Source organism: Sesamum indicum, linkage group LG2 (assembly GCF_000512975.1).
Source record: "Sesamum indicum cultivar Zhongzhi No. 13 linkage group LG2, S_indicum_v1.0, whole genome shotgun sequence".
Lineage (NCBI taxonomy): Eukaryota > Viridiplantae > Streptophyta > Magnoliopsida > Lamiales > Pedaliaceae > Sesamum > Sesamum indicum.
In genome coordinates, this window is record NC_026146.1 from 2,279,367 (window position 1) to 2,299,507 (window position 20,141).

The window sequence follows — 20,141 nt, forward strand, 5'->3', positions numbered from 1 at the left end:
TCATGCTCAATAAATAACCGTGCATGATTGCCGAAAAATATATTTATTAATTAATCATAGAAATTTTCATTTATATTTTTCTATGATATAGGAATAATATTCAATAGTATAAAAAATAAAATAAATAAATTTTAAAATATTAAATATGTGAAATTATAAATATTGTTAGCGATAAATTATTCAAACATTCTAACATCAACTTTAGAAGAGCAATTTTAAAAATAAATTAAAAGGGCAAAGCGAAATAAAATTATTATATTGAGGGTAAAGTAGTCCAAAGAAAGTTGAATTTATTTACAGAAAAGTCAAAACAATTAGAAGCACCCTAAAAAAAATACTTTTTTGAACCTAGAAGCTGAAAAACGCTTTTAAGAAGCTCGCACAAACACTTCCTACGCATAGATGAACAACTTTCAAAGCGGCCTATATAGAAGTAAATATTAAAAATAAGGATAATTATACTTTTTTTCCTTGAGATTTAGTGTAATTACACGCAGACCCCATTTGATTTGAAAAATTATATCTAACACCACAAAAGGTTGCTTCCGTTTAACAAATAAGTCTCTCCATTAGTCAAAGTTCACCGAGTATACTAATATTAACAAAAAAATTGGATAAAAATTTATATTTACTTCCGGTTGACTTATTATTGATTTATTACAGGTTAAATAAATTCTTTTATAATCAAATTATCCTATTACATCTTCATAGATGAGTAATTTTTTGATTTGTAATATTAAAAGAGGATTGCTCACATTTTTTCCCAATTGAACTGGGGAAACTGTTGCTATTCCCGTGATTAGTCATATGTTCAAGCTCATGGTTCACAACTTTTATTTATTAATCTTAGCTCTATTTATATATTTCTGGCTTTGCGTTTGATAATTGAACAGTTAGAATCAAACAGATTAACTTTTTTTAAGGAGGAAATATTGTAAGATGGTGTCACTGATGTGTCATGTAAGAGTAGGAGGCATATTAGATGAGATTGTTGAGAAAATAATATGATATTAAAATTATAATTTAGTTGGATGAAGGGAAATTTTTTTTTGGTCCATTAACTTTGTCCGCGATTAATTTTAGTACACTAATTTTCGTTGTTATCACATTTTGACCAATAATTTACAGAAATGGTAAATACAAATTAGGATTTTATTATCAATTTTTCGACTAATTTAAATATTTTCATCGGAAATTGTTGACTTGGCAAGGCCATGGTGAAAAAACAGCCAGTATAGCCATGTGTATTTCTAAGTTGACAATGACGTGTACAACTTGTTAAATTATAAGTCACGTGCTAAGCACGTGAGTCTTCTCAGTCAAATTCTTCAGAAGCAAAACGAACAGAAGCAGAACTTCCCAAATTCTTCAGTCCTAATTTCTCTCCCTTCTTTTACGATTTCACTCTATTATTGTGTGAAATCTAAAATTTTTGCTACTAAAATGGTGGTGATGAGAGACCCATCCCTCAATGGAGATCCTCCCCCCGATTACGGTTAGTTTTTATCCCTAAGTACCTTATTTTTTGACTCGACTATAAATAGATTTTGTGTATTGTCTTTGTCAACCAACCATGACTAAAAATTGTGTTGAATGATGTTTGTTTTAAGTGTTAAAGGTGCCGTCTTTTTCACATGTGAACACTATTTTTTTAATTTATTTTGTACTTTTTAATTTACTCTTTGTTCGACAAGTATGTCGGCAGATTATGGTTTCTTCTATTATTAAAAGCATGTTAGCAGATTGTGGCCCCTTCATGTATTAAAAGTTGTGTGCTGGTACATGTTGGAAAGATACATTTATTAGTATAATCCTTTGCATGTCCTGCAAACTATAAAAGCAGTTTGAATGTTGTGGTCATTGAGGATATGAAAGAATTCACATTCTTGAGTAGAATTTTTTTTAAATTCATATGTAATGGATGCTAGAACCAGGTTATCTGAATTTTTTTGGCTTTGTTCTGTTTGTTATTTGCGTAGATGCCAATCATTTTGTAAATTTCCTCCTATATTTTTTCTGAATTTTATTCATGACTAGGACCTCACCTGCAGCCACATGCACTTTTTAGGACTCTAAATCCTCTTTCTTTTTTAGGTCCATATATGTGTCTTTGACTTTTAGTTCTTTATTAGTGCAAAACTGCAACTCCTTCTGCTCATTCTTTCGTGTTGGAATTTCTACTGCCCTTCAAATAAACTCACTCGAGGTAGGGCTGCAAGATGGTTGAAGATGTTATTCTATTAAAACTAGGGTTATGGAGTAGCTATCTCTAGTTGAATTACTGTGTGGTTTTTTCTATTATTAAAAGTTGTGTGCTGGTATGCATGTTGGGCTCTCCATATTTGTGTTTTCTTCTATGATTTTTTGTATTATTTTTGTTGTTGTTCTTTTTTTGACAATGTTATTTCTGTTGTGAATGCTTCAATAACAACATTCTAGAGGCAAGAGGAAAATCAATATTGTCAATGCTCGAATGGCTTATGGAGTATTTGATGAAGAGACTTCAACAAAACAGAGATAAGGCTTTGAAAAGGTGGAAAAGAGTGTTGTGTCCTAAAATTCAAAAGATAATTGACAAAAATATTGAGAAGCTTGGTGATTGCATACCAATTAAATCTGATGACAAGCATTACCAAATCTCATGTTTTGATGGGACACAATATAGTGTGGATCTTGAAGAGGTGACATGTGGATGTAGAAAGTGGAATTTAAGTGGGATACCTTGTAAACATGCTGTGAGTGTAATATTTTATCAAGGAGAGGACATAGAGAAATACACATTACAGGGTTGAAACTTATTTGAAGGTCTATCGACATCCAATACTTCCAATCAATGGGAGGGATGAGTGGAAGAAGAGTGACCTGAGTCCTCCAGTGCCACCAAAGGTTGTCAAAAGGGTGGGCAGAGCCCCTAAATCAAGTATAAGACTTGAACCAGATGAGCCAGTGCTAAAGGTGAAGAAAAGAAGAGGTGCTCCAATCCTTAAGGAATGTTCATCCAGGATCAAAAAGCATCATGTGGAAAATGTGGCGGCCAAGGACATAATGCTAGAGGTTGTGCTACCAAAACTGCATCAAATGAGTGTATCCCTGATGCTTCTAGCCAAGTCCCTCCAACAAGACAACCAGAGAAAATGCTGGTACATTTTTCTGTAATTGTTTTATTTTGGCATATTTTTCTATCATTTTTTTAATTTATTTTAATTTTCTGTAAAATTTTATAGGTTAGAAGAAAGGGTAAGACAATCATGCAAAAAGCAGAACCTATATTGCATAGGAGAACAAGTAGTGTAAGATTCTATTTACTTCATTATCTCCAAAATTATTGCTCTTGTGTTGTTGTTTTAATGATTGTGTTGGTTCTATATAGATATGTCCCAGTTGTTGCTCGTGTCGCTACAAAACTTCATAATAGAAAAGCTCCAAAGCCATCTGCAACTGCACCAAGTATGTTTGAGCAATTTCAATAGTGCCAGAATGGAGTGAAAATTAAGGAGCCAGCTTCTTTTGTTGATGCTAAAGTGGGTAGAAAATCAGTGGATGAGCAAGGGAGTTCTGGATCAACCCCATCTATTGTAAAAGGGGGGAAAAATTTATCACTTTGTCAAATCTTAGTAATGCCATAAGTGAACTGCAAAAAGGCAAGAAAAAGGCCTAAAACTTGTAATGTATTGGCAAAAAACCAGTAATCTTTTGGCAGAGACTTGTATTCTTTTTGGCAGACATGTATTAGCAGAAATGTACTGAAACTGTTATGAAACTGGAAATTTTATGTGCAGAAATTTGATGTTCCAATTATGCAAAAATTTGATGTGATGTGCAGAAATTTCATATTGAAATTGTGTAGAAATTTCATGTTCCAATTGTATGTGTGCAGAAATTTCACATCCCAATTGTATGTATGCAGAAATTTGATGTTCCAATTGCTGAAACTTGTGTATGTCTGCAGGAATTGAAAATGAAATTATAGTTCCATTCCCATCCCTTAATCAACACCAAACTTAAAAAAGTATAGATTGATAAACAATTCCTAGATACATTCATCAAAAGCAGTGACACCAAATCCTACTTAAATACATCGATATTACATGCACCCTACTAAAATAAATTTAAATTACACACATCTTACACAAAGTAGAACCTAAAGTAGAAAATAAGAACGACAATTACAGAAATTAATTTTCATTTTCTACATTTTCTTTTCAGCTTTGCAAAATCCTCCTCAATCTTCTTCATTTCTTCAATCTTAGCTTCGTATCCGGAATATTTTGCTATCAATCCAAGGATTACAACCTTTACCCGAGCACACATTGGTGGATCTTCCCAATAAAAAAAATCCACATCCTTCGGTCTACATAAGGAATGAGGAAAAATTTATAGAAAAATAATTGAGAAAAATGGGCAAAAAATTGTATAAAAATGAGAACATTTAACTGAGAAAAATGGGCAAAAATTTACATAAAAATGAGAGCATTTAACTGAGAAAAATGGGCAAAAAATTGCAGAAAAAATCGAGAAAAACCAGTTAAAAATGCAGAAAAATTGAGAAAAAAAATGAAAATTTCAAGGAGAAAAATGAGAGAATAACCTTATAATCTTCACAAGAATGAAATCTTCTACCTGGGTTCTCATTAGTCAATTAAGTCCTAACTATAGCTCTCTTTCCACAGTAGCACAAAATCGGTCTTGAAATGGTAGATATGATTTGAAGACGGGATGAGGATGGAAGCAAAATGGGGAAGAAATGGTATTTTTCTCTTTTTATTAGTTGGTAATTAGCTTTGGGAGGAAAAACTAACATTTTTCCTTCCAAAAATTTCCACCTCAAGTGCCATGTAATACTATAGTGCCACATGGGACTAAAAATCCCCAAATAAAAGAGCATGTGCATTTTCCGGCAAAAAATCCAATTTCCGTTCGCCGCCGTGCTTAATTGACCCATTTCTGTAAATTATTGGTAAAAATATGATAACAACGAAAGTTAGATACTAAAATTAATCGCGGACAAAGTTAATGGACCCAAAAAAAATTTTTCCCGTTGGATGAATTGGATTTTACATGAAAAAAATATATCATATACCTAATTATTATTTTTATTATATATTAATTATATAAAAAATGTAATATATTTGGGTTCAACAAACTTGATTTTGAGCTATAGTTTCTCCCCATGTAAGAGCACAATTATAATTAAAGGCAATAAGCATAGAAATGCCTAAAAAATAAATAAAAAATTAGAAAAAGGAAAAATCACAAATGTGGAACCCTAAATACCAAAAGGACATTGGGTCAAAAGCCCTCTCATGTGAATGAGGGTTAATTATATTGATATTTTTTAATATTATATCAAAATATATAAATATTTATTGTCTTTTGAAAAATTACAACTACACTCTTTGAAGGTATATTGTAATTAAATTGCGCCATCTATTTAGAAGCAAAGCCTACACAAACATCTCTCGAAAAATATTATACTAACACCTCTTAGGGGGTGTAGCCGTAATTTTGTAAAAAGCATAGAGTATTTATGTATTTTAACATAACCTTAGGGGTGCCAATATAATGTATCCCTTGAATAATGAGCAAAAAGATTAGGACAACATAAATAATGGGCAGATATATGAATGATACCCGACCTTACATTAATCACCAAATAAGAATATAATGAACTTCCCAAGACTTTGCACACACCATCTCTTATGCAAGTCTAGGGCCAAAATCGAATTAAGGACAAGACAAAACTGCAGTGAACATCCCCCAACTCTTTGGCCAATCATGTTACAACAATCTGTTAATGAAGTATCTCATTATCCGACATGTTGTCATGGAGTTGATAGTTCTAATCGTCTCCCCCACGTTTAGGGCTTGTCTCAAGAAACACCTGGGAATTGCTGAGCAATTGCTCTAGTCAACTAAGGAGCATAACTATCATAGTCAGTCAGCATGCACACAAATATCGCATTCCCCGCCATGCACGTGCGCACCATTTGCCAAGCTTTTCCAAATAGGGGGCTATTTACGAACGCGAGCAACATGCTGCTATCTGGGCGTAGGGTGTTGCCGGTGAGTGCATCATTCCGCCTTCCATACGCCGGTTGGTGAATGCGCACGCAGCATCATACCTTCTTTTCCATGCGTTCTGTTTATACACGCCACACCCCTCAAATCGGCGTGTATCAGGTGCTGCGTGCGGGCACAACCTATCATCTACCTACACACCATTAGGCCAATGCTGGAAATCATGGGCACAAAGATCATAGACACATGGCCAAACTTGCCTATGCACGCCACAACCATGCACCACCACAGACAAAGGCCAAGGCATCGACCTGTTGCCACAGGCACCTCTACACAGCCTACCATCTCGTAGACCAAATACTGGCTGCCTCAAGTTTGTCAAACAGTTAGCCAACTCTTGTGTCACTTTCACTCCCCAAAAGTAGGAACCCTTTCTAAGACCCCACTTGATAGTTTCGTGTAGGTCTTGAGACATTAAACACAACTGAAATTAGCGTTTAAAGTACAATATAATATTGTAATTAGCGATCAAATTGCTCGTCTCATCGCTATTACGATGCGGATCTCATGCAAAAAAGAGTCAATTGAATCGTTTAGGATACTAACTTTGATGCATGGTAGTTTGTGTAAATGATGTGAACATTCTCAAGAACGATACCTATCCAAGCAATCAATGAAAATCGATTACTAGTTTTCCTGTAGTGAAACCATTCTGGTCATTGTAAAATCCAATTCATCCAACGGGAAAAAAAATAGTCATTGTTGTCCAATTCATCCAACGGGAAAAAACTAGTCATTGTTACATGAAAGTCAAATGACTAATTCCTATCTACTGCAACTAAGGAGTTCTAGTTATATTAATCATGCCCCATTGACTTTCATGTGACAACTCATGTGAATCAGTTCAGTAAACTTGAGAAATCCTTATCAAGAACCAACTAAAGTGCCCAGACGTCATATGTCATTGTCTATGAAACACAAGATTCATCATATGAATGTATCACCTAATGCAAGACTCTAAGGAATCATGGTCAATGCCCCATCTCGATTGATTCATCAACTTGGAACATTTTAGATCAATCAATAGAGGTTGGCTTCATGAATACCATCATTTGTCTGATCCAACCCCTTAGCACTATGATCAAAGGTCTCAACCAAATGCATACAAGTATTGTATAAAGTATAAGATAAAGATGACAAAAGAACGATTCTACAATAAAATCTATATATCTTATACAATCACTAACATTTCCTTGCGTCGAGTTTAGAAAATTAAATAGCTACGACTCATTACATAAAATATCTTCACAAATTACGTGAGTGGTTAAATATATAATTACAACCATTCGAATTAAGCCCGGGAGGAAGGACAGATATTTATAAGATAAAAGAATTAATTACAATCAATTATATGAAAAACTTTTATTTTATTTAATTAATGCTATAAATATAAAATTTCTGCTCATTTGTTGGATTTAAAGAAAAAATCTGAATAGCGTGTGCATATTTAATGAAAAACAATATACGATGGATAAAATTTAAAATATTAAATCGAATGAGATGAACAATAAAGATGAATTAATTAGTTCTCTCTCTCTCTCTCTCTCTCTCTCTCCCTCTATATATATATATAAACAGTTGGTTTCTGCCCAGCACCCTGAAAACTAACTAGAAACTTCAGTAAGCATATTCTTGGCGTGCATGGAGAAATGTTCATCTTCTAAGATCAGAAGCAGTGGCGGAAAAGAGGAGATTGCGTCATGTTGGGGGCGTTTCATGATGCTGATGCTTCTGTGTAGGAGAAGCCAAAAAGCCCACAGAAAGCTGGAAAACAGTAAGAATCATGAGACGTCAAAATGGAAGAAGAGGGCGCAGCCATCTGCTTCCTTTAGATACAGTCCGCAGAGCTATTCCCAGAACTTCGATGAAGGTCCTCGTGACAGCCAAGACTCGTCGCTGCGCAGTTTCCAGTCAAGGTATGCTGCACCTTATTCATCTCATCACTCTAATTAATAATGATCCTGCATGCTGATCCACGTCCTCAGATGAGGTATAACAAAACTTAGGCTTATTTGAATTATCCTACCGAAATCGATCCAATACCAAGTATTATATAGTTGGAAAAGCTAGAGCAAATATATTAGAAGTAGACGAGGTGTGTATAAAATACATGTGAGAATTTAAGGGTTAAAACCATTATCATTCGAGACTCGTAACAAAAAAAAATTCATACTGAACAATTTAAATATTATAGAAAATTAAGTATTCATTATCTGAAATAATGCAATCGAAATACATAAAAATATTTTATAGTTGAGATTAATATATATTCACAATCTGCAATAAATTTATATATTTATACATGTTTATATTACATTGATGTGACTATCATCTTATATTGTTGAACAATATGGGTTAATCGGGCCATCAAAATTCTGAACAAACCGTTAGATATGATCAAACTTACAGAAAAATATATTTGATAAAATTTTAGACTTATTGGATGTACGGATGTCGAGATATTGTACTCGGAACATAAGAGTAATCATTCAAGACAATGTATCGTTGAATCAGGCCATGTGATTTTAAATCATAGTGTCTGATATGATCTAATGGACACAGTCTTATATATATTTAAATTTGGTATGAATCGGGTGCCCGAATTTTAAGATATCGTAATTATTGTTTAAATTTTTTTATCTCATTATATATATAATAAAATAATAATTAAAATAATTAAAGTTGTACAACCATCATTATTATTATTATTATCATTAATTTTAAATTAATTCATAGAAATCATTAAATTTCGACATAAATTTATAAGTAATAAAATAGATTGCATAATCTTAATATAAATATAAAACTCAAAAGTTGATAAAAATATCATAAGTGAATTACCAGTCAATTGAAAAAATGTAACACAATACAAATATATATTAAAATATAACATAAAATTTATAAGTGTCATATTAAATAATAATTTTAATTATAAAAAATATTATAATTTACTAAGTTGTTGGTTAAATTTATTTTTGTATAAAAATTAAGTGTATAAATAAAAATATCATAATTTATTATTATCCAAAATAAAATATATGAAATTGATTAATAATTATAATATATGGTCAATTTTGAATATAAAATTGATAAAATATTGAATGTGAAATTAAATATATAAAAAATTTAAAAATAAAAATATATATAAAAAATAAAAAAAGCTCAGGAGCGGAAGGGGTTCGGGTTCAAGGGCGACGGCGAAGAGGGAACCATCGGCGACGGCAGGGGAGAAGACGATCGGCGTTGGAGAGTGGAAATAGCGGCCATAGTGGAGTTGTGACGCGCGTCCATAGTCGTCTTAAGATTTTGAACCAAAGCCGAGAGAGCACCCACCGAATCCTGAAGCTACTGGAGGTCGAACTGCGAGCGAGTCTGCATGACAAGCGCGGACGGGGAGGCAATGAAAGCACTAAATGATATGCCTTCAGTCAGCAAAAGATTAGTGAGATTGGAGTGACAGGAGAATAAGTTTGTGTTTTCAATTGGATTTCACTGTTCATTCTTCTCTCAATTCTCACCATAACTACATATTGTGAAAGGGATCTATCTGCACGTGTTTTTCATCCCAATGCTTAAGATGCTTCTGGAAGGAGTAAATAGCTATCAATCAAGCATAAACTAATAATCTGATAACACCAATTTGTGGGCTGCAGGGCTGTATATGGATTCTTGCCTTAATCCAAGTACCGGGCTGGTTTGCGAATATCTTTTCTTGGTTTGGACTGCTCTGCCGACACTTTGTGATCATTAAATCATTTGTAGTTTCAAGGGAGATATTTATAATTATAATAAATTTTATAAAAATTCATTATAATTTACGCTATATGAATATTTTTTTGTAAATATAAATTTTATTAATGTAAAAATGTATAAAAATACAACAATGAAGGCCGTGAGAACAGGAGATCGGGCAGAGGCAGCCCAAGCACGGCCGTGTCTGCGCCAATGACATCAGTACAAATTGTTTTTCAAATTCTATAAAATACAGAAGATTGCAAAGAAAAGCATAATTCGAATATCGCAAAGTAATGATTACGCCGTGAACAGTAGATAGACTAAGTAATAAGATTTTACATAAAATTGACGAAATTGTTTTTTTATTATTTAATATTTATACTGAGTAACACTTTATTTTAAAATTTTCATATTTGTTTGCGTTAATTAACTTAAACCTCTTTTAAAAATGTAAAACTATACTTTCTCTCAAAAAAAATTTAAAATTACGTTTACACCCTCCAAAAGCTCGTCATTTACACCTAAATCCCTACCATTATAGATTGGACGAAATATGTCCCTACGGAAATTAAATGATTCTCCGGCCTTTGCAAGCAATAAATACCAATCTTCAGATAACAGCTTTCAATTCAATGTTTCTGGATTCTGCTACAAAATGTAACTCTTTACACTGAAACTAATCTCTAATTCCAGGCAACAGATGAGCTATTGAATAGGTAACATGTAGAAATATGCATACAGTTGGACCAGCTGAGTTCTCTACCAGAATTCAGACATTTTTTTCTATTGTCCGTGGAAGTTCCCATGTAAATTTGGTGTATGCAACTTCAATAAAATCCCCAGGTGCCAGCAAAGTTCGTTTTCTATATCAAAGAACTTAATTTAGTCAAATGGGCAGAAGGAAAACATAAACCTCAATCCTCGGCACTTGTTCTGTTTCCCTTATTTAAGGATCACATTATCTAGAAGCTTAACATATCACCAAAAATAATTGTATTGGAAAGTGCATACTGGTGAACTGAATATGCATACTTGTGCCAAGGCCAGACTTACAAGACTGTTTTCTGCCGAATATAGCGTTTCAGATTCGTAACTTTGCCAGTCCACTTAACTTTTAACAAGATGTGTTCTTTTTCATGTCAAAGCACTTATATGCAGCCCCATAACAGCTCTGTCAGCTCAACCATTTCAACATAGACGCGACAAAAAAAAACATCACAAAATTGAGAACAATGTAATGAACGTTTTAAGTATCGCAGTAACAACAATGATCCAATGTGTATATACAAACCAAGCACATATCAACCAAATGACGTCAAATCTTCCTCTATATTAATTAGTCATGCTAACTTCTCCCATGACCCTGACAACCAAAACTCCAAATATCCACCAGTATTAGAAGATTGCATGTTAAGACATGTTGCAGGAAATGAGCTCAGAGTAAAGAACTTAGTGGATAATGATAGGCATCTCCAACATCATGTCTCACCAATCACAAAAGTAAGTGGTATATTTGCAATTTATGCAAAGATAGTTTAGAGAGATGGGTGCCCTTAGAGCTACTACAGTGTTGATATTACATGTTATTCAGCTCCATTATGATATATTTTTCCTTCAAGACATGGAAGAAATAGACAACACGTGTATAGTAAATAAGCATTCTGTTATTTTTGGGCTTGACATCTGCTAAAATTAGATGGTTAACCGGGGCTGTTTATATTTACGTCTATTAGATTAAAAAAGGCCTTTGTCATTTACAAAATCTAACATTCACTCGTTTACAATGGCTAAAAATTCAGTCACATCATCCAAGCTTCTTTGAGTTACATGGTTAACTCAGTTCCCGAAATCCACCAAATACATCCTTCCACTTCTTCTATTTGTTTCTAGGGGCAAGCTGTATAATGATTCATGGGATCTCAACCGCCTAGAAGTTTTGGACAATCCATTAACAAGATTAGACATAGGTGTTTCAATGAGCTTATAAGCTCTTAAAACATCTTATAACATGTTGTAGAATGTTCAGTAATCTTTTTAGAAAGTTAGCTAATAAAATCTCAGAGATGTTAAGAGTTTATAAGCTTTTCTAGAAATGGTAATGAGTTTTTAATGTATTTTAAAATCTTAAAAGGTTCCTTGAATTTTGTCAATATCAATTGCAAAATTGCAATTACTAGCATCTTATAAACTATATATCTTATTTTATCCAAACACTTCAAAAACTTATTCCTAACAAGCTCCAAAGGATATTTTATAAGATGCATGAGATTATAATGTTATTGAAGAAAACTTGGCAAAATACCCTCTGACTTGCTGTTCTGTTCTCCCCATGTTTCCGTGTCCTTCAACCATCTAATGTTGAAGGAGAGATGCCACTAAAACATCTAAATCACCAGTAGACAAGAAAAGGACATTGAAGAGACACTTCATATGCACAATAAAGTCCTTGCTAGATACAAACCAGAACTTAAATAGCATATGCTTTTGCATGTACAATTGAAGAAGCCATGTTAGAGATCTAATTATTTTTATTTTCTAAATACATGAACATGTGTCAATTAAGATGGGTAAAACATGGCAATAAGGTGGAAGGAAACAAACTAGAGAGAAGGAGAAAAGAAATATTAACCACAATTACAATGGCCATGGCAATAGATCCTACTGCGGAATAGAAACAGGAAAAGTACTAAAATATACAGCATAAAACTGTATCCTTCCGGAGTGAGGCAAGATTATTCAATGTTTTCCCTACCATAGTCCAAGATCTAAGATCTCTAGTAGAAAGGGAAACATAACTCAAATGGCTGGACAAAACACGTCTCATGACATGAAGTTGGCAATGCAAACTTCGCATTGGAACGTGCTTCAAAATGATAAAAATACAACAATATCCAGGATGCAAAAAATGCTCCAAAGACACGACAAAAGAAAAGGGTGAAACCAGCTTTCAAAGATGAATCATAGAGAATCATTATGAACTTAAAGTGTTAATAAGCAAGGTACCTATTATATTAGTCATCTTTCCAAAAGGCAGCACAACACTAACGACCAGAGTCCCGACGTTCACTTGTTGATTGACCTAATGACTACTACTTCATTCCAGTTCTTTAAGCAGATGCTTCAAGCCGCATGTCTCTCTTTCCCCTAACAAGACATTCTGTGCTGTATCCTTCGCCAACTTAGGGATATATTTATTGAAAAATTTGTCATCTGTATACGTGTAAATTGTTCCAAGACTAGGCCAATTTTCAATTAGATTCCTGCTTTCCAACATTTCCAAAATTCGCAGCCGTGGCTTATACCTCTTTTCAATGCTGCATGCAAGTGACATCGGGTTCTTGACAATACAGGACATACTGATCTTCCCAGTGGCAAGTAGAACCTCTTTTACATTCCTTATTTTCTCCATGGATCCAGAAAACAAAGATGGCGCCTTCTTAAACATTGCCAATATATCGCTTTCTGAAAACCCCAAATCCCGGAAAGCTTGCATCTTGAATTCCCAAGTCTCCTGGCTCATTGAAGCTATAATTCGAACAGCATAAATAAACATTTTTGATTTTCGATCCATCCCCAGTTTCTCAGCCTTACTTACAGATTGCCTTATAATTTCTGGATGGAGCAAGAGACACCTCGGGTAATTATAAATGAGCATATTGATACGCTCCATAGGTACGCCACAGCTCTTCAAGAATTCGACATTGGGCACCATGGTTTTCTCCAAATCCGATGTCACGAACCACGCGGATAACTTCAGAAGCTTCGCCACTTCACGATTAGATCCCACCAATCTCTTTAACACAGATAATGAGGGAATGATGTTGTTCTTGGCGCTTAAATGCAAAATCGCTGGATTACTTGAGATCGCCTTGGCAATTTCATCGGAAGAAAGGCCCAAGTCTTGGAAAATCTTGATTTTCGGCTTGATGCTGTCATCAAGTCTAGCCAAGAGGAACCGAGGCCTATACTTCACAATTTTCTCTAATTGGGTATGTGAAAAGCCACTCTCTTTGAGGTATGAGAGTATTGAATTAGATTCTTCTGGGTTTTTAAGCCGAGCCAAAACTGAGGCAACCTTGGAAACCACTTCAGGAGAAAAGTTGTGCTTATGCAACAAGAAATCAGAGACAGAAACGTCGCTTAGAGGCTGCCCATCAGTAGAGGTACAGAAATAAAGCAGAGAATGAGAGGAAGAAACATGGGATTTGCGTCCATACGCAATGTTCTTCCAAACTAAACAGGTGAGATTTTTGCGAACAAGTGCACTCATCCTGAAACCAAGAGATTGAGAAAATCACAAATGAATACGCTGAATCATTGGTTATAGAAAGGAAAATCACTTGCCTGGAAAATTCAAGCTTCCCAAGCCAACGAGTGTGCAAGGCTCAGTTGTCTATTCAGGGTTCTCCGACATTTTAAGAATGTCCCCAAGAAAAGGAACCCTTGTAGGACACTAGCGCCGTCGCCATACAAAATGGCAGAGCTGTAATTTTGGTATGCTTTCAATTCTAATCGTTTTTTTTCATTAAATACACTCTTCACCCTAAATTATGTTGCAGAGAGAATTCGGGCGGTACATATAATTATGAGTAAATTGCATAACACCCCCTTTATTTTAGGAAAATAGCATGAAACCTCGTATATTATGTTTATTGCCAAAAAATCGCCTGTATTATTTAAAATGTAGTAAAAAATATTCCCTTTTCGTTAGAAATTAGCATTTAAGACGCCTAAAATGAGAGGGAATTTGTTTCTTAACACCTTTTGACATTATTTATATATGCAAATGTCTATTTTTACCTCTTTTGTTTGATATATAAGAGAAAATCACTATTTAAGTTTAAATATATTTTAATAAATTATATATTATTATTTAATTTTGGTATATTTGATAAATTATATTTATTTATAAAAAATATTAACTAAATATTAAAAACCCTAAAATATATATAATTTTAAATTTTAAATTAACAAAGCAAAATACTAAATTTAACTTTTTCAAATTTAAATGTTTATATAAACATAAATAAAATCGATTGTAACAAATATATTAATAACAAAATTAAATTATTATTTAACTAAATATATTTTAATAAATTATAAAAAAGTATATAAATTGTTTTAAGTTTTATTATTTATAAATAATATTTAATTACAATTATCATATTCTAAGAATAATTTAATAGTTTTTTTATTATTTTCAAATTTTTGAAAAACTAAATTATTTTTACTTATTTTTTAAAAAATAAAATTTTCAAATCCAAATTTGTTTTATGTTTATACATTTATATTACAAAATTTATTAAAAAGAAGAGAGAGAAAAAAGTATTGTCTTCCTCGAAGCTTCCGGCCAGCACCATCGCATTCCCCAGAGCGAGTGCGACGGCAAGGTCGGCGTCGCCGCCCACAGAGGCAGTGGCCATCGCTGCAGCCTTCTAATATATATATAAATATATATAGATAGATAAATAAATGTACACATATATAAACGGGCACAATTACATTTTTAGTTATATAACTTTTAACTTATCAGCACTTTTCATCCTATAGCTTTTTTGGTTTACGTATTAATCCCTTTTTTGATAATAAAACCCCAATTCACACAAACCTAAACCTCGAGCAACCTCAAATTTTTATGCTCACACTTCAATTCACGCAGCACAAAAATGGTGGAAGAAGAGAAGCGGCATCAAATGATACAGAATTTATTCAGGACCAATCAGAAGAAGAAGAAAATGAGGAGGAGGAGGTGGAATCCCTGTACGAGTGATTTTCATCTTTTTGTCCCCCTTATCAAGAGAGGCACAACAATTTCATGCAATTGTTCCCTCATCTTTTTGAGGCTCAACATTCCACTGTGGAGATGTTGGGTTCAAACCCCATTGGGAGCGTGTGTGAGTGGGTGTGTGCGTGGGTATTAAAAAAAAAAAAAAAGTATCTAGGGTTTAGTTTGGGGAAAATTTCTTTTCATTTTTTGGTTTAAAAGCCATAAAAATCCTAGCTACGTGGCAATGAGGTGCTTTTCGACGTGGCATTCTGGCCAAATGGATCGGCTAAAAAATTGAACGGTGGGCCAAAATTATAAAAGTAAGACTAAATAGCCCAAAGGACCAAATTTGTGAAGTGCAAGACTAAATTTGCCAAAAACAAAAAGGGCTAAATGTATAATCCAAGAAAATTACAGGACGAAAAGTGCTAATAACCTAAAATTACAGGACTAAAACTACAATTTTGCCTATATAAATGTACACATATATATACATATGTATATATTATATAAAATATATATTTAAAAATATTCTAAAATTTGGACCATTCATTCTTATCTAATGAAGATGAATCACTATCATGACAAGGGCGTAAGTCAACTTCTTGAAAAATTTAACGCTGTCAACCCTAATTAACGAAAGGGAAGAGTGTGTATTATTTTAGAAGACACGGGAGTTTTTTTACCTATAAAATTAACACAGGGGTTTTTAGCTAAAAAATTAAAACACCAAAGAGATTTTATGCAATTATCCCACTGTAATATGCTATAAGTTTTATGATTTTATTTTATTTAAAAAAATTTAGAGTTTATTTTTAAAATAAAATTTAATACTTTACAAGTTCTAAAATATTTATAAAATATGAAAATTTATAAAATATTATAAATGATGTCGTTGAACACCTACATAATAACATTCACGCCTAAAAGCGTAAAATGCATAAAACCCTTGTGTGTTTTTGCAAAATTGCAAAAATGTCCTTATATTAAGAACATAGCCTAAAGCACCTCGTGTTTAAGAATGAACAATATATCTATATCCCACTAAAAAAATACATACTATTTCAATTAGGATTAAATTTGCTACAAGAGATCTTAAATATTTTGAGAATTTTTTTATATAGCCGGGTACTATAAAATAGAATGAATAATATACGAACAAGATTCAAAAATACTAATATAAACTCAAAGATGTATATATATAATAAAGAATAAATATAAAAAGTCACAAATAAAAATTCTCAATTGTATTAAATTATAAGTGTTAAATACTCATGCTTACTAAATTTTAGCATCAATTATTTGTAAGTCAGGATCAATATGTACGTGTGAAATTGAGTGATGGATTACTTATACAAAATAGTTAGCACTCTGACACTCCAGTCAGTAATAGGAATAGAACATAAAAAATACAACAATTATGTAAGAAGTAATACGTGTGAAGTGTGTTGAAAATAGTAAGTTTGAATGTAGCAAGTATGAAGAGTGTAAAGTGACAAGTTTGCTTGATAAATAGTGTATTATGATACTTAGAGAGTGAATATATTGTTCATTCATATAGTAGGATCGTATAGGCGTATTTTCAATTTTCTCGATCTGTGCTATGTAATTGAGGCTGTTGATGCAAACGAAGATTCTAGGAACCTTATGTTAGAATAGGTGTTAGAAAGTCAATTGAATTGGCTGTTATTCGTCAATATTGTTTTGATACGTAGAGTAAGAATTGACCACTGGCTTTTGTGTTTGTTGTGCTTACTACTACTAATGTTGAACGATGTTTCAACGTCACAACAAATACCTACAGATTGAACGGTTAAACCCAGTGGAGTTGAGGCTCCCAGCTTCTGAGAATTGGTTTGAAACATTCCAAGTCAAGGACCACATGGGAGTCCTATAGAGACTTCCACTAAGTATTACAGTGTCATGTTTCATCAATGGGAGACTTAGGTCATCTATGTAATTTTCGTCGATTGGTTGGCAAGGTAGTTGACTGACTGGTCTGACTTGCGGGAACCATTGTATGGAAGCCTTGTAGGCGTGATTGGTATGACTAAATTGTCGATTCTGATAGTACGAGATTAGTCCTCGCAGTTGAAGAATCATGACATTCGTATGCATAGAGGACTACATCTTGGGTCTGGCAAGAGGTGACCATGTCTTTATGGTATGTCATTAAAAGCCTTGTCAAGTGTAGTCAAAGTATGTATTAAGGAAGGTGGATTACAAAGTGGATTAAGTTGGCGGAAAGCTTGAGAAGAAAAGGATGTTAATCTAGAAAAATAAGTTGCTGGCGACCAAAGCTACAAGGATGAAGACGTGCAACATGATTATGTCATTGTTCAACATGCAACATGTTGCACGTCTTCATCCTTACTGTGAAAAATAAGAAAAGCCCCGATTTGCACCAAATAAACCCGAACCAGACCAGGACAAGGAAAAAAGAATTTTTTTTACAAAAAGAAGTAAAAATTAAAGAATGTAAAAAATCAAGGACAAGACTGTCTGCAGAATACGACAAAGGCCAACAGTCAGTAAGGTAGGAAAGCCAGCTAGAAATTACATGGCCGACAAGCCATTATAACCAACAGCTAGAAAGAATGCGACAAAAACGAATGCAGTGACATCATCCGAAAGAGACAAGATGATGACAAACGCAATGACGTCATCAAAAAACAAATTTGAAGTCCGAATTTGAAAGCCGCGGACGCTTATAAATAAAGATGCAATAAAGCAGATGAGGATTATCAGAAAATCCTCTCCAACTTTTCAAAGCACAATATTTCGAATTCTGAGTCTTTGTATTTTCAAATTTCTTAGTTTGTGGGGGTTTCCCAAATGAGTCAAACCCTCTATCATATGAGCGACTAAACAGTTGTCTCCTCCAATGGAGGAATGATATCTATGTAATATTCTATATATTTCTTCAATAAAAAAAAAAACTTCTTTTCACTTGTTCATCCAAAAATATTATTAAGTCTCTGTTTTGAAATACCTTCTACGCTCTAAGGTAGGAAACGAGATAGGACTGGACTGTTTTGTTGTTGAAAGAGCTAAGTGCCTTCGAACCATCAGCTGCAATTGCGTGGTTAGAAGAAGTCCGTAAAATCGAGGACTTGAAATACCCGGAAGCAAGGCGGTCAAACCAATGTATGAATTTATAAGGACTTAATTTTATTTGGAAGCATAATAGGCCAAACTAGGGCATGTGTATGGACTATATTCAGTTTTTCTATAGAAGGACAAAATAATCACTAATTTGGTTGAAGGACCAAAATAGAGTACATTTGGAAGATATGGGACCAAATTGAGAAGCTGAAAAATTAGAGACCAAATCGGAAAATTCCTAAAGCTACGGGATCAAAATTGATATGAAGCCTATAATTTATAAGTTATATATATTGTGGTTGCAAGTGGTTTTCTTCAGTTCTTTTCCTTTTCAATATTAGGAGTAATAAATAATTACACGAGTACATAATATTTATTGATTAATATCACATATAAGCCTCAACATCAATCAAGCTGAAAAAAACAATCAATAAATAATTTGCAATAGAACTATAAAGTACAATGAAACACTTAAATTTAAGCAATAATTATGTCATTACATTCTTATTCTCTATCATATAATCCTTAACAACAATCAAACTACAAACTACAATGAACAATGTATTTCTCGTACATAAAATAAATCAAACACTCACATATATGATAGAATTCAAACCCACAACCTCATACTTATTTATAACACATCATTGGTTGGTTTTCTTTGGATTCGAAAGTACTAAAATTCTGTGTGACTACTATGGGCCTATGATCTCTTTTAATAAAATCAAGACTAAACCATCAATTAGTTAATCTACCACCCTAACAATAGATGGGGGCTCTTACTTCTCCTTCTCCATGCAGGGTCTTTGATACCAGATTAATCACGACGACAAGAATGACAGAAATGCGAAAATGTTTCTCAAACATAGCAATTTTTTCTCAACGCTTTCCTTCTCAACCTGCTGAAAAACGCAATTTTTTCTCAAAGCTTTCCTTCTCAACCTGCGGAAAAACTTACATATACGTGTAGACATACATAACTCCTGGTTGTTTCTTTCTTTTGTTTCGTGAATATATGTATTCTAGCAGCAGATTTGGAGATATGCCAACTCAAAAGGGTTCTGAAACTCCGAATGCAGCTACTCTATCACATTAGTTTTGAGAACAAAGTATCATCTCACCAAATTCGAAGCAAAAACTGAGCAACAGATTTATAGTGTAGTAATTAAATGACAGATTACGGCATTCTATCAGCACGAGAATTCGTCCGCCAAAGCTAAAGCTAAATCAGATAACCAGTGCAAGAAAGAGCATTCATCAGCAGATAGTATGATGAAAGCTGTGTGCCTGAATAAAAGAGCAGAAGTTACAAAATAGAAGGAAATGGAACAGTATACTTGCCCATCATGAATCATGATCATCATGTAAGGAGATCCCTATTCCTAGGATAGACTGAGCAGCTCTCATCTTTGAGGCTCTAATACTGCTTATTCATCTCAACATAATCAATGGCAAT

At 33.4% G+C, this 20,141-nt stretch overlaps 1 protein-coding gene across 1 annotated transcript; it reads right to left on the minus strand.

The window, feature by feature from the left end:
- LOC105177210 (transcription termination factor MTERF2, chloroplastic-like) lies at positions 12,428-14,334 on the minus strand. The gene is made up of 2 exons (XM_011100272.2): positions 14,158-14,334; positions 12,428-14,084 (listed from the first exon to the last, which is right to left on the minus strand). The coding sequence occupies exon 2, from the start codon at positions 14,081-14,083 to the stop codon at positions 12,908-12,910; it is 1,176 nt and encodes a 391-aa protein (XP_011098574.1). The 5' UTR covers position 14,084; positions 14,158-14,334; the 3' UTR covers positions 12,428-12,907.

Bases quoted from the DNA above. Each gene is read 5' to 3' on its own strand.
- LOC105177210 (XM_011100272.2), bottom strand. From the start codon at position 14,083: ATGAGTGCACTTGTTCGCAAAAATCTCACCTGTTTAGTTTGGAAGAAC.